General features: G+C 44.1%; 1 protein-coding gene across 11 annotated transcripts in view; it reads left to right on the top strand.

The window, feature by feature from the left end:
* Window positions 1-12,333, top strand: part of LOC115546740 (neurexin-2) — a 108,864-nt gene that overhangs the window by 32,020 nt on the left and 64,511 nt on the right. For all 11 annotated transcript variants that reach the window (XM_030360458.1, XM_030360454.1, XM_030360452.1 and 8 more), the window contains 2 exons: window positions 2,098-2,259; window positions 8,437-8,866. In XM_030360458.1, the coding sequence (XP_030216318.1) occupies window positions 2,098-2,259; window positions 8,437-8,866 (592 nt within the window). The remainder of the gene's footprint in view (window positions 1-2,097; window positions 2,260-8,436; window positions 8,867-12,333) is intronic.

Genomic DNA, 12,333 nt, shown 5'->3' with positions numbered 1-12,333 from the left:
TCGCTCTCTTTCCCTCTCTCTCACTCTCTGTATACCTCCCTCTCACCCACCCCTCTGTCCCTCTCTCATTCTCTCTCTGTGCCTCCCACTCACCTACTCTATCTACGTCTCTCTCTAACACCCTCTCTCTGTCTCTCTCGTTCTCTCTCTCTCTCTCTCTCTCTCTCTCTCTCTCTCTCTCTCTCTCTCTCTCTCTCTCTCTCTCTCTCTCTCTCTCTCTCTCTCTCTCTCTCTCTCTCTCTCTTTATCTCTCTCGCTCTCGTTCTCTTTCTCGCTCTCTCTCTCCATCTCTCTCTCCATCCCTCCCACTCTCTTACTATCTTTCTGTCTTGTTGTGCTACCTGACTTTCTCTCTCTGTCTCTCTTTCTCGCTCTCTCTTTGTGCTTTCTGCCTATCTCTCTCTTTCTCTCTCTCGTTATGCTATCTGACTTGCTCTCTCTCTTTCTCTCTCTCTCTTTGTGATATCTGACTTACGCTCTCTCTCCTTGTGCTTTCTGACTGAGTCTCTCTCTCGCTCTCCTCCATACACACGACAGTGCTATACTTTTACGCTCAAGCCTTACATGACCCCCACCCCCTCCACCCCCCAGCCCCCTATTGAATCATTTATTCCTCTATTTTTAGGCCATCACGCGAACCAAAGCAAACATTTTGTCAGTGTTTTATGTTTGTCTTTCCTCTTTCTACAGAGAAAATATGACCTCAATTCTGACACTTGCACTAAGCAGCAGCAGCAGTAGCAGATCTGTGTGTGTGTTTGTGTGTGTGTGTGTGTTTGTGTGTGTGTGTGTGTGCATGTGCGTGGGTATGTGTGTGTGTGTGTGTGTGTCAATACGACAATGATTCTGCAGACGGACAGTGCAGGTTATCTCAGTGAATTGGTTGCTTGCCCTGTCGTATAAATCAGAGACCTTGTGAGACGGCGTAGAACGACAGCTGTAATTTATTCCTGGGACTGACATTAATTACCGGCTGGGACGTATTATTATTATTATTATTATAGCAGTCAGATGTCTCTCTGGTGCTAGATTAGAAACCATTATCCTAGTGCTCATAACGAGGAGGCAGGCCTGAGGTGGAACGCCACTATGTGGACGCGTGCGATACGCCTGTGATCTCTGTGTGGCGGAGGAGATTGCTCCGTAACGAGGGCGAAAGCTATCTTTGATGATGGCTGGGTGGTTCAACCCTGCTGGCTCGCTGGCCCACGTAGGCACTGCGCCTTGCAGCGCTCCAGGCCGACCTGTGGTCCCAGACCATGTCCACCTCCCAAACTCACTTCATATACATGCACCACCGCAAGGTCAAAGGCATGTTATCTACAGGCCTTCGTAGCATTTTTCACAAATCCTATTCAACGTCAATGAATGTACAGTGTGAACTGTTTGCATAGAAACTGAATTAGAACGAGGCATGTTTGCGATGCGTCTTTGGTGTCTTACCATCTCGCACATGGCCCAGCTGTCACCGGGGCATGTGTGAGAACTACCATTTGAGTGTTGAAGCTGCTTTTAGCCACTCTGATGGTTTAGCGTTTAAAACATGGTAGAGCGGGGTACATAAACAGTGTCAGGGTCAGCTGTTCCAATCCCTCTGGAGGCTCTACTTATGCTTACAACGCGCAATGTATTGTCCCTTTTGATAAAAAGCATCTGCATTTGGGCAAATGTTATATTATTAAATAACCTCCTGTTAATTTGATACGCTTAAAAAAGACATTCAGACATAGAATTAGTTATCTAAACATTAATAGACATTTTATGTGCACATTAAGCCTAAGATAATAAAGGATAAGATCCACTTCTTATCCCTGATGGGAATGCACAGTTAAATCATTTAAAAGATACAAATCCTAAAATGAGATTGCTCACAGAAGTAGGTAAAATGCACGAAAAAAATATAGACGGAATATAACTTTATATTGTGAATATAAATTAAAGAAAAATAATCAGGTATTCGCAGTGTATCCGTGGATACCTATTATTCAAATAAGATTTTACCGTCTACTGTGGTGAACTATTAAGAACACCTAATTGTTGTGTTTCACTCCCACTCCAGACTCTAAACATGATTATCTCCAAAATGGCCCCCTGCAGGTCACCATCCTGGTGGACGGCATCCTGACCACCACGGGCTACACCCAGGAGGACTACACCATGCTGGGCTCAGACGACCTCTTCTACATCGGCGGGAGTCAGAACACGGCCGACCTGCCCGGCTCCCCCGTCAGCAACAACTTCATGGGCTGCCTCAAAGACGTGAGTACGGCCCCGTGCGGAGGCTTTCTACACGGCCGATAGCAGGGGGTGTCTTCTGCGTGGGTGAAGGCGTCCCGCATCCGCCCGCCAGCCACATCTCGCTAGGCTCCATTGATTCCGCGGTTCTCCGGTCTGCTTTTGAAGGAGAAATGGGTCACGCGGAGTGCGGCGCTGTGAATGTATGATTACCTCTACCTGGTTCTCTCGAGGAGAAGGGGACCGTTGTAACACATGTAAATTAGATTCAGGGATTTTTGTTTCAGCAGGAAGCACGTCCTTCTGCTGGCCCCGTGCTTCTATATTCTTGGGGAGGTTTCACTGAGGCGTGCGACCTGTTGCAGCTATTGTGAGGTCTCTGGGATACACGTGCTTCACGGATATGAGGCTATACGGCTCTAGCATTGATGTTGATATAAAGTCAGAGAGAAAGGGTGATTAATTAGGGCTCAGGCAGTCGAAGATGGAATCAACTCGTTTGGTGGTCAATAAGTTGGATTGAAATAACAACCAACACAGGTAAGAAATGTCATTATGATTTCAGAAGTGTTAAAGAAGGCAAACCTTTATATCTTGCTCAATTAATTTTTGATCCAGTCATGCGGAATGGGAAGTACTTGAGGACCTGTTGAATATGCAGCATGAGTTAACCTCCACTCTAGCTATTACTTCTGCAAATAATTTCCAGACGATTAAAGCACGGTACCAACAACAACAGCCCTTAAAGGTTCAGTTATTCTGAGAATCGCTGCCATAGTCAACGTCAATAGGATGTTTCATTAAGACGTGTTGTCTTAACCAGTGTTAATGCGGGTCATGCTGCAATTAGAAGATCATAGTGAAAAGTCTCAATAGATTTTTACGGGAAAAGGGTTTCACGTTTAAGGTACGTTAAACCTTAAGAACATCTGGAACACTTCCAAGATGAAGTCGTATAAAGTTGATCCTGCATTTGGATGTGCTACAATGGTGATGGTGCGCTAATTAGAACCGTCTGCACAAGGAGAACATTGGAGACCTGTGTAGCCTTTAGCTGACCCAAGGGTCTTTGCAATTAGGGATTAGTGACATTACGGATGCACAGATCATGATGTGAGAACTTTGGGATAAATAACCCGCATTTAACCCCCCTCCTGTGTTTCTTAATGGCTTATTCCTGCCATTACTTAATCACCCCCTAGCTAAGAACCGGTTAATTAACTCTTCATTGCTAGCGAATTCTGGATGATTCTTTCCCTGGGTTTTCACTGGTTGATTCCAGGTAATACCGCCGCCTTGTTTATTAGGAGGTCGTCCCGCATAGATCATTGTCCTCTGGTCAAATATTGGTTCATCTGGTGGGAATGATTGGACAGTGCTAACTGATTAGTTTCACGCTTTGTTGAGCACACCTTGATCGTGATTGATGATTTACCGCGGTGCACTGCCGCTTCACATGAGCGGCGAGGTCGGCATCTGAAGGGTGTTGATCTAAGAAAAGCAACCGGCTTCACTCACAGTCAAGGCAGAGCTGTAACACGAGCAGGATAAGAAAAAGTCCCTCAAGATAATAAGACATGACTGATGAGCGGGACTGATTAGCTAATCAGCACCGGCTAGCGCTGCACGTGACAGCAGCGCTGCTTAAGGCACAGAAACCATTTGAATATAGTAAAGCTGCTGTAGGTAAGATGTGAGAGAGAAAGAGAGAGAGAGTATCTTTACACCGTCTCCCTACGATTCTCTGTCGTTTGATTGACAGGCAAATTATAGATTAATTAAACCAATCAGGGCAAAGATGCCCTGATTGCCCGAAATTCCCCCTCACTTTTGACCAATCACCTCCACCTTTAAGAGACAAGAAATTGATATTCCCACTGAGCGTTTCCGTCACTAAGAGCTGACGGATGGCTGTCGCGTTTCTAACAAATGAGTTTCACAATCTTACCATTTTAAGGGCCTGCGTTCTAACAATTTGCTCTTGGCCAGTTATCCAGTGTTTCCAAACAGTTGCCCATGCCAAGGACAAGAGGCTGATGATGTTGACTCTTGACATTTTAGCACCAATGGTGTGAGTTGGCTGGCGCCCTTCCCTTTGTCTTGTGTAATCCCTAATCAGCAGTTTGGCTCCTCTGACATTCAGAAGTGAGGCATTGGACGTGACATTACAGCAGCTGCTCCATGCTGTTGTTAAGCCTGCTTCAGACAAGCATAAGACAGCACGGGAGTTCACTAAACATCGAAACATTTCTCCTGGTTAGCCTGCTTCGCAAAAGCACAGGAGAGTGAGCACTGTTGGCACCATAACTAGCTATCTAGCTATGCTACTAACTAGCTAAGGTTCACTAAGCTAGCTAACTTTCTCAATTTGTTTGCCTGCTTCAGAAGAGAATGGCAATAGGAGAGGTGGCATGGGAAGTCCCCCTAATTAGCTGAGGTTCACAGAACTAGCTAACTTCAACATGAACACAAGAGAGTAACCGCACATTCATTAAACTAGCAAAGGTTCACTGGACTGGCTCACTTTCTCTGCTGGTTAGCCTTCTACAAACTAACAAAAGAGTTAAATTGTTAATCTGCATGAGGAGAGTAGGGCCTAGGAGGAGCAGTGTAGTACAGCAGAGTTAGCAGCATCTAACCTTATACTAGGGTAGGACAAATTATTGAAAAGCATTATTTGTCATATTTTTTTAATAATTGAAAGAAAAAGAAGTATCTGTGGATGTCGCAGGCCTGTCATAAGCCTGTCCAACCATCAGCCAGAATGAAATAGTTGTATGGCCTCCCTGTCTGTCTACCTACCTAGTCATGTGTTGAGGAGTGGCTGTGGAGGGAGCAGTAAACAACCGATAAGTAAACGATAATTTTCGGGTTTTGTACTTTCAAAAGCGTAGTACTCTGGATGTTTTCCCCAAAGTTGCCTTAGCTTTAATGTGCAATAATAGTTTGTACCCTAACCCTCGAAATAGACTGTATGAGTCTAGTTCTAACGGTTCATTTTCAGAATGGATTATAGTTCTACGTGCCTTAGTAATGTGGGGGAATGTCATCCATAACTAATGTATGCTTCCTCTCATATTCATAAATGGATTGAATAGTTATTGCAAAACAAGAATATATTTCATCTTCATGCTGATATCAAAGTTTAAACACCCTGCTCATTGCTCATATCATTGGTGTTGGTAGAAAAGCCAATGATTGCCGCAGGGTATACACATAGTAATTGAACGCCTCCTTCATCTCTCTTCTAGTTGGGCTGGACAGTATGCTGTAAATAAAATAGAAGTTGTAGGTCTGGTAGGTAGATTAGGTATAGAAATGGACCAAAATGATTCAGAGTTCTGAAATATTGAATAGCAATACAACAGTTTGCTTGTTATGATTTTATTGTATTTCCAAAAAAATGAATCCCTTGTATTATTATATATTATTTTTTGTATTGTTTTTTTTATAATCATTTATACCATCCCTCCTAAAGTGAAGGATATCCATGTGCCTCAATTGAATCCTCCACGTTGCTACATGGAGAAATAATACCTCCGTCTGCTGGGAAATTAGTGGTCGGATTCAGTGGTTCTCTTTTTTGATTGCAAGGTCAGCGCTCAGCACCCTGCACATATTTCTCCATTTGTGGGCAGAGTATAAGAAATCATCAAATTACTTCAGGAAATTGCTTGAAAAACAGGCCCAGTATGAATTGGAAGATGTCTTATCTGGTTCTAAATATCAAGTTGTTACAAATTATATTTAGTGGAATTGTCATTCTCCGACACCATATTTGTGAACCATCCCTAATGTGTAATATTGGATTATAATTCAGTTTATATTTCCATGAAAAGATTAAAAGGATTCTATTGCATCAAATGATCGAGTCTCCACTTCCAAACAAACCTATTTGAAACAAGATCTTGCTATTTTTCTAATTATATTAGTAGCATTACTTTTGATCATCTCTCTCCACTTGGGATATCTCTAATCAGCTTTTAACTTTCACAAAATGTAAACGTCAATTTATGCAGGGTTGTGTATTGTTGTTGATGATTTTTATGAATAAGCTGCTTCTAATTTCTTCAAGTGACTTGATAGCTTAGTTGTGGTTAGTAAGGTTGACTCCCGGCAGAAAGGTCCTGGGTTTGAACCCAGTTGTCCCTAGTGTATTTGTCAATGAGCCAGATTGCTCTAACCCTAACTGCTAATTAATGACCAGTTTTCACTGCAATTCCCTTTGGCTAGAAGTGCGCTAAAAAGTGTTTGTCAAATAGGATGCATGAATCTCTGCCTTGTGTCCCTGTTAATCTACATAATCTTGGTAAATATATCATTAAGACTGAAGATTATTCCAATCTCAACAGATCGCTGTAAAAACACAGCACTTAGAGATGATGAGTTACAGCGGGTACGCTACAGACTTATCTCGTCTTTATAAATCAATCATTAAATGTTTTACGATTGAAAAAACAAAGAAGAAAGAAATTATTAAACTAATTGATATATGATGCAAAATTCTGCATCATACAGAGCATCTATTCTGATACATACAGAAGCAAAAATTAAAAAGCTCTTATCATGTGATACAAGCTTTATAACAGCTATGAGGGCCATTGCTGTTATAAAGCATTATGAGAGTATTTATACTCTCTTAATGAATCCCACCTGTGGAGATACAGTAAGTAGTAGATCTTGTAATTAATAAAAATAAAAAAAACTATTAAACAAGAAGGTAATCATTATCTTTACAGGGACAAAGTGAAACAGTGCCTTTTTATAAAGCAGCCATGAATATTTGATTTAGTGCGTGACATGAGCCTCCAACCAGAAGGCCTGTCGGACACCTTCCAATTGCTGTTTGCAGTTGTCTGCATGGCGGTTCCCCGGTTGATGGCGTGGCTGCCTCAGCGGCTGCTTTAGTTGACAACGTTGCCAGTAGAGATCCAGGGAGTCTGACTAAATGGGTCCGGGCAGTTTGGTCGCCCCTAATACAAAGTCAATGGTGCAGCTGGAACAGTGGGTGGGCCTGATACCCTGCGTATGCCTCCTCAGACCTCGCAGAGCCACCGCCTGCGCTTTTGTGTGGGCGCGAGGGGGAGGGGGTTGCAGCAACTCGGCACGCAGCACCCACGTAGAGGAACACGTTTGCAGTGCTTGCTGGGACTTGTAGTTAGGGTATAAGAGTTAAAAGAGCTCAAATTAATTAAAAACCTCAAATGGCTGTGCGGGCCAGATTTAATTTGACGGAGGGCCTGATTGGGCCCCTGTGCCTAATTTTTCACACATAGATTCTATACTTTCTCTATTTTCTGTGTCCCTTATTTAATTGCTTCTCACCTTCTGTTGTATGCCTTCATACTCCTGTATTGGTCAAATTGAATATAAATGTAGAAATATTTGTACATCTGTTGGGTCCGACCCCTGGTGACTCCTGCATTTCTCTATGTATGTAAATATATTTAATGTATTTAGGACGCCGCCCCAGAGGGTAAACTCCTCTACAATTAGGTTTCCCGTTGTTCTAAAAGGTGAAACGGACGCAGTGTGCGGTTTTGCATGCGGCCGAGGGAGGGAACTATTGCGTTTCCACCGTGTGCGAGTGATTTAGCGTTCTCTCACTGGACTTATTGATTGGGCGCCGCTGCCGGCCGGTCACGTGAGCGAAGGCCTGCTGGCTGCTCTAATTATGCCACTTACTGGTATCCTCTCGAGGCAGGTGTCGGCGCACTGTTTGACAATGAAATCCAATATTTTGAAAAAAATGAAAAAGGTTCAAGCTGAGGCTGCTTCAAACCATCTCCGGCCGCCGTTTGGCCGGAGATGGTGTGTCACACGGTAGTCATAAGCCCGATTCCGATTTCTTTTTTTCCCCCTCAGTCATGTCACACGGTCGTTTTCCAGCGCGTTAGCAACGGCGTTTAGCGGCTTCCCGACTGAGCATCCGTTCCTATCAGGACGGGGGGGAAACCGGTGGTTCATCTCCTGCCGGATGTCCCTCTCGTGTGCCCCCCTTCGTCTCTGGCCGTGCCCCCCCATCCACGTGCCCCCCTTCCTCTCTGGTCGTGCCCCCCACCCACGTGCCCCTCTTACTCTCTGGCCGTACCCCCCCCACCCACGTGCCCCCCTTCCTCTCTGGCCGTACCCCCCGCCCACGTGCCCCGCCCGTCGGCCCCCTCTCCCGCCTCACCTGCGCCCCGCCCCGTTTCCCTGCAGGTGGTGTACAAGAACAACGAGTTCCGGCTGGAGCTGTCGCGGCTGGCCGAGCAGCGGCACCCCAAGGTGGGGATCCACGGGGACCTGGCCTTCCGCTGCGACGACGTGGAGGCCCTGGAGCCCGTGTCCTTCGACGCGCCCGCCGCCTTCCTGACGCTGCCGCGCTGGAACACCAAGAGGACCGGCGCCATCTCCTTCGACTTCCGCTCCACCGAGCCCAGCGGCCTGCTGCTGTTCGGCCAGGGCAGCCAGAGGGCGTCGGCCCCCGACCGCAAGCCCCGCGCAGACTACTTCTCCATGGAGCTCCTGGACGGCTTCCTGTACCTGCTGATGGACATGGGCTCCGGCAGCATCAAGATGAAGGCCAGCGCCCTCCGGCTGACGGACGGCGAGTGGTGCCACGTGGACTTCCAGCGGGATGGCCGCAAAGGTAGGCCCGCTGCCTCACCTTGGTTTCTTTCATTTGTAGGGTCTTTGTAATCGAAAAACGGTTCTCATGTGTTTAGGAGGACTACCATGTTATTCCTAACTAGCAGGTATGAAGTGGTTACACGGGGGAATCCTGTGTTAACTCTTGGATGGATTTATGGATTTCCAGAGTGGCAGTTTTCTAACAGCTGTGCACCTTGTCTCAAGCTAGTGTCACGTGGGTTTCGTCCATTTTCTCTTTAACCTTATCACTGTCACGACTGTTCAGATCCCATTGTTGTTAGCTGTCAGTGGAAGCTCTCATGCTACACTAACCCTTAAAAGCAGGGGTTCCCTGTTTCACCACCAGGTGTGATGTTGTGCTTGTGTTCTCTGTGTCTGTATGTGTGGGTGGGTTAGGTTTAGGGTTAGGGTATGTGTCTTATTGCATATGGTTACATTGTGTGCACGGTAACTTAGGTACTGTGTTTAAACTTGCACCTCTGTGTTTAAACATGCGGCCTATCTGTCTATCTGTCTATCTGTCTATCTGTCTATCCGTATAGCTGTCCGTCTGTCCGTCTGTCTGTCTGTCTGTCTGTCCGTCTGTCCGTCTGTCCGTCTGTCCGTCTGTCTGTCTGTCTGTCTGTCTGTCTGTCTGTCTGTCTGTCTGTCTGTCTGTCTGTCTGTCTATCTGTCTATCTTTCTATCTTTTCTATCGGTCTATCGTTCTATCGGTCTATCGGTCTATCCGTATATCTGTGTGTCTGTCCATCAGTCTATCCGTCTATCCGTCTGTTTGACGATCTATCTATCCGTCTCTCTGTATATCTTTCCGTCGATCTGTTTATCCGTTTATCCATCTATCCGTCTGTATTTCCATCGGTCTATCCATCTACCTGTATACCTTTCGTTCTGTTGATCTGTCTATCCGTCTATCCATCTATCAGTCTGTCGGCCTATCTGTTTATCTATCCATCTATGTTGAACAGCCATTACAAGGCCTTTCAGACTCCTTCATACAGTGTCCCCCCCCCAGATATAGGATGGGTAGATCAGAGCCTACCAGTTGTTACAGTCCACCGGGCGGCCTGCTAGGATTGATCTGCCCGTCATACATCTGCGGGGACACTCCCACGTGTGATGTCGCTTTGGGGTAGTTTCTGAAATGGCCTGTAATGGCTGGTCAACGTCACACCTGGTGGTGAGATAGAAGCTCTTAAAGTGGCTGTGATGGGCCTCCATGATGAGTGATATGATGGCTCCCTGCCTGCTGGGCTGGGGCACTCGCAGTGTTTCAGAGTCTTTTGTTGCGTGTCGTGGAGAATACCAATGCTAGATCATCAACAACGGAGGCACACAACATTGAATTATTTTACAACATTGAATCATTATTTTATCACTGTACATGTTTTTTTTTTTATAGTTTTACAGTTTTTCTCAGTCGCGTTGGTACATTTCTCAGATCAGAATTGAAATTTGCAAAACAGTAAGTGCATTTCTCAAAACAATTTGTACAAATAGCAAAACACCATGGATTTCATGCAAAAGCCATTCTCTTGCTCAAAATCCTTAGTTAGTTTCTCAAAAGTAAATATCTGTGTCAATGAACATGTAAGTGCCATCACAATGACAAGTCCTTGTGTCATTGTGTACGGATAAGACAGTCAAATTGCTTAGTCATGTTGTCAATATAACAGTGTACTCTGGAGGGATGTTCTGATGTAAACTATGGCTAAAGTTTTGAAGACAATTATTGTAAATTGTAGGTCACAACTTAGTGTATGTGGGAGATTGATTTTAAGAGACTGGACAAGATTCACATTTACGCTTTTCTTTTTTTTTTTTACAGACCATGTCATTGCTAGAAATGTGAACATAGGAAAATCTCCTTAGGGTAAACTGTATATGCATTGCTGTAGGAATTACAGTGCAGTCTTCCTACACCTCCTGACGTTCCTGTCTGTTGGGCCACAAATTCACATTCTCACGCAACCTCACTCCTCTTCCTCTTCTTCTCTCTGGCTGTTGACCCCGTCCAATTCCTTGTCCTTCCATTGTCAGACAATGTAACATTGTGTTGTGCTCCAGCTATATATATACTTGCCAGTTCATGGTTCAGGAGATGCACCTTTGAGCTATTCCAGTAAACTGGTTGATCGTTGGTTGATCCAACACTTCACACATTTCCCTCCTTTAAAGAGGGTCAAGATTCACCTGGTAGTAAATTCAATTCAGGACGGATTTAGAAAAAAAAGTCTAAAAGAAACAAATGTATAGAAATATGCTTGACATATGTTATGACAACTTGTTCATAACTTGCGTTATGACAACTTGTTCAACCATTTTGCATGTAAAGACTTACGCAATGAACTAATGCCTTAATGTTGTGGGGGTGAGACTATTCAATGGACATTACAATACATTTTGATCAACATGACATAAGCAATTGATAATGTAGGAAAGAGCAGAGAATTGTACATAATCATTTGCATGAATGTACCAAAGCATTTGCAACGTGTTCAAAGAAATGAAAAATTGCTTCTTTGATGTGCACAAGTGACACAATGTGAAGATTGAACAGGCAGTTTTGAGAGTTTCAATTCTGATCTGAGAAATGTAACAAAGCGACTGAGAAAAACTGTAATTGCCATGGAGCTGATGAAAATATTGGGAGTAATGATATCCAAATTATTATCATGTGACATTTTACATTATTTAATTTGAAATATGGACACGGGGTTTGAGGAATGATATCAGACATTCGACTTTGAAAAGGTTTTTACCTCAATTGGATTGTTCTAATATAAAAACGGTCTGTTCAAAAAAATATTGTGAGGATAAAGAATTGAAACTGGACCAGCCCTTCTGCTTCTAGTGGCAATGCTAAACCCTCTGTGTCTGCGCTAAACTTCTCAGATTCTAACTCATTCCCATGGTGGCACAAAGCACGCATATTCATTAACATTCGTGCATATTCAACGCATGTGTTCTCGGTAAATTAAGTAGTGTTATTTTTGGTCCCTATAATATATGTGTGACATTTTCAGAAGAGCCTTTACCCTTCTTCTAAAATGGCTAATTATGCAGTCCACCACTTCCTGTTGTAAAATGACATGCCCATATTAGGATAGCCACCTAATAATAACCTCACATGCTGCTATTTCCTTTTTTTTCTGAAGCAGGTAACAATGTTAAAACCCTGGTCGATTTGTCTATTTTAATGAGTTGCTTTGCTGCTGGTGGAATTAGTTTGACTCTCACATTTTAAAGAAAACCTCACCTCGCTCATATTTCACAAAATCATTCTTCCGTTATTCTTTCTTTGGGAGAACTCTAAATCCACACTGTTGAATAAACCAACAACAGCCTCTCCCACACTTATTCACTGTACGACTGCTGCTTCATCCCTTCACCTTGAATTATATTACCACCCACGCTCACACCTGTTCCCCTTACTTTGTATTGCAATGCAAATGAATGTATATG

Source organism: Gadus morhua, chromosome 7 (assembly GCF_902167405.1).
Source record: "Gadus morhua chromosome 7, gadMor3.0, whole genome shotgun sequence".
Lineage (NCBI taxonomy): Eukaryota > Metazoa > Chordata > Actinopteri > Gadiformes > Gadidae > Gadus > Gadus morhua.
Note: the sequence above shows the minus strand (reverse complement) of the source record. Positions and strands in the feature narration are given on the sequence as shown.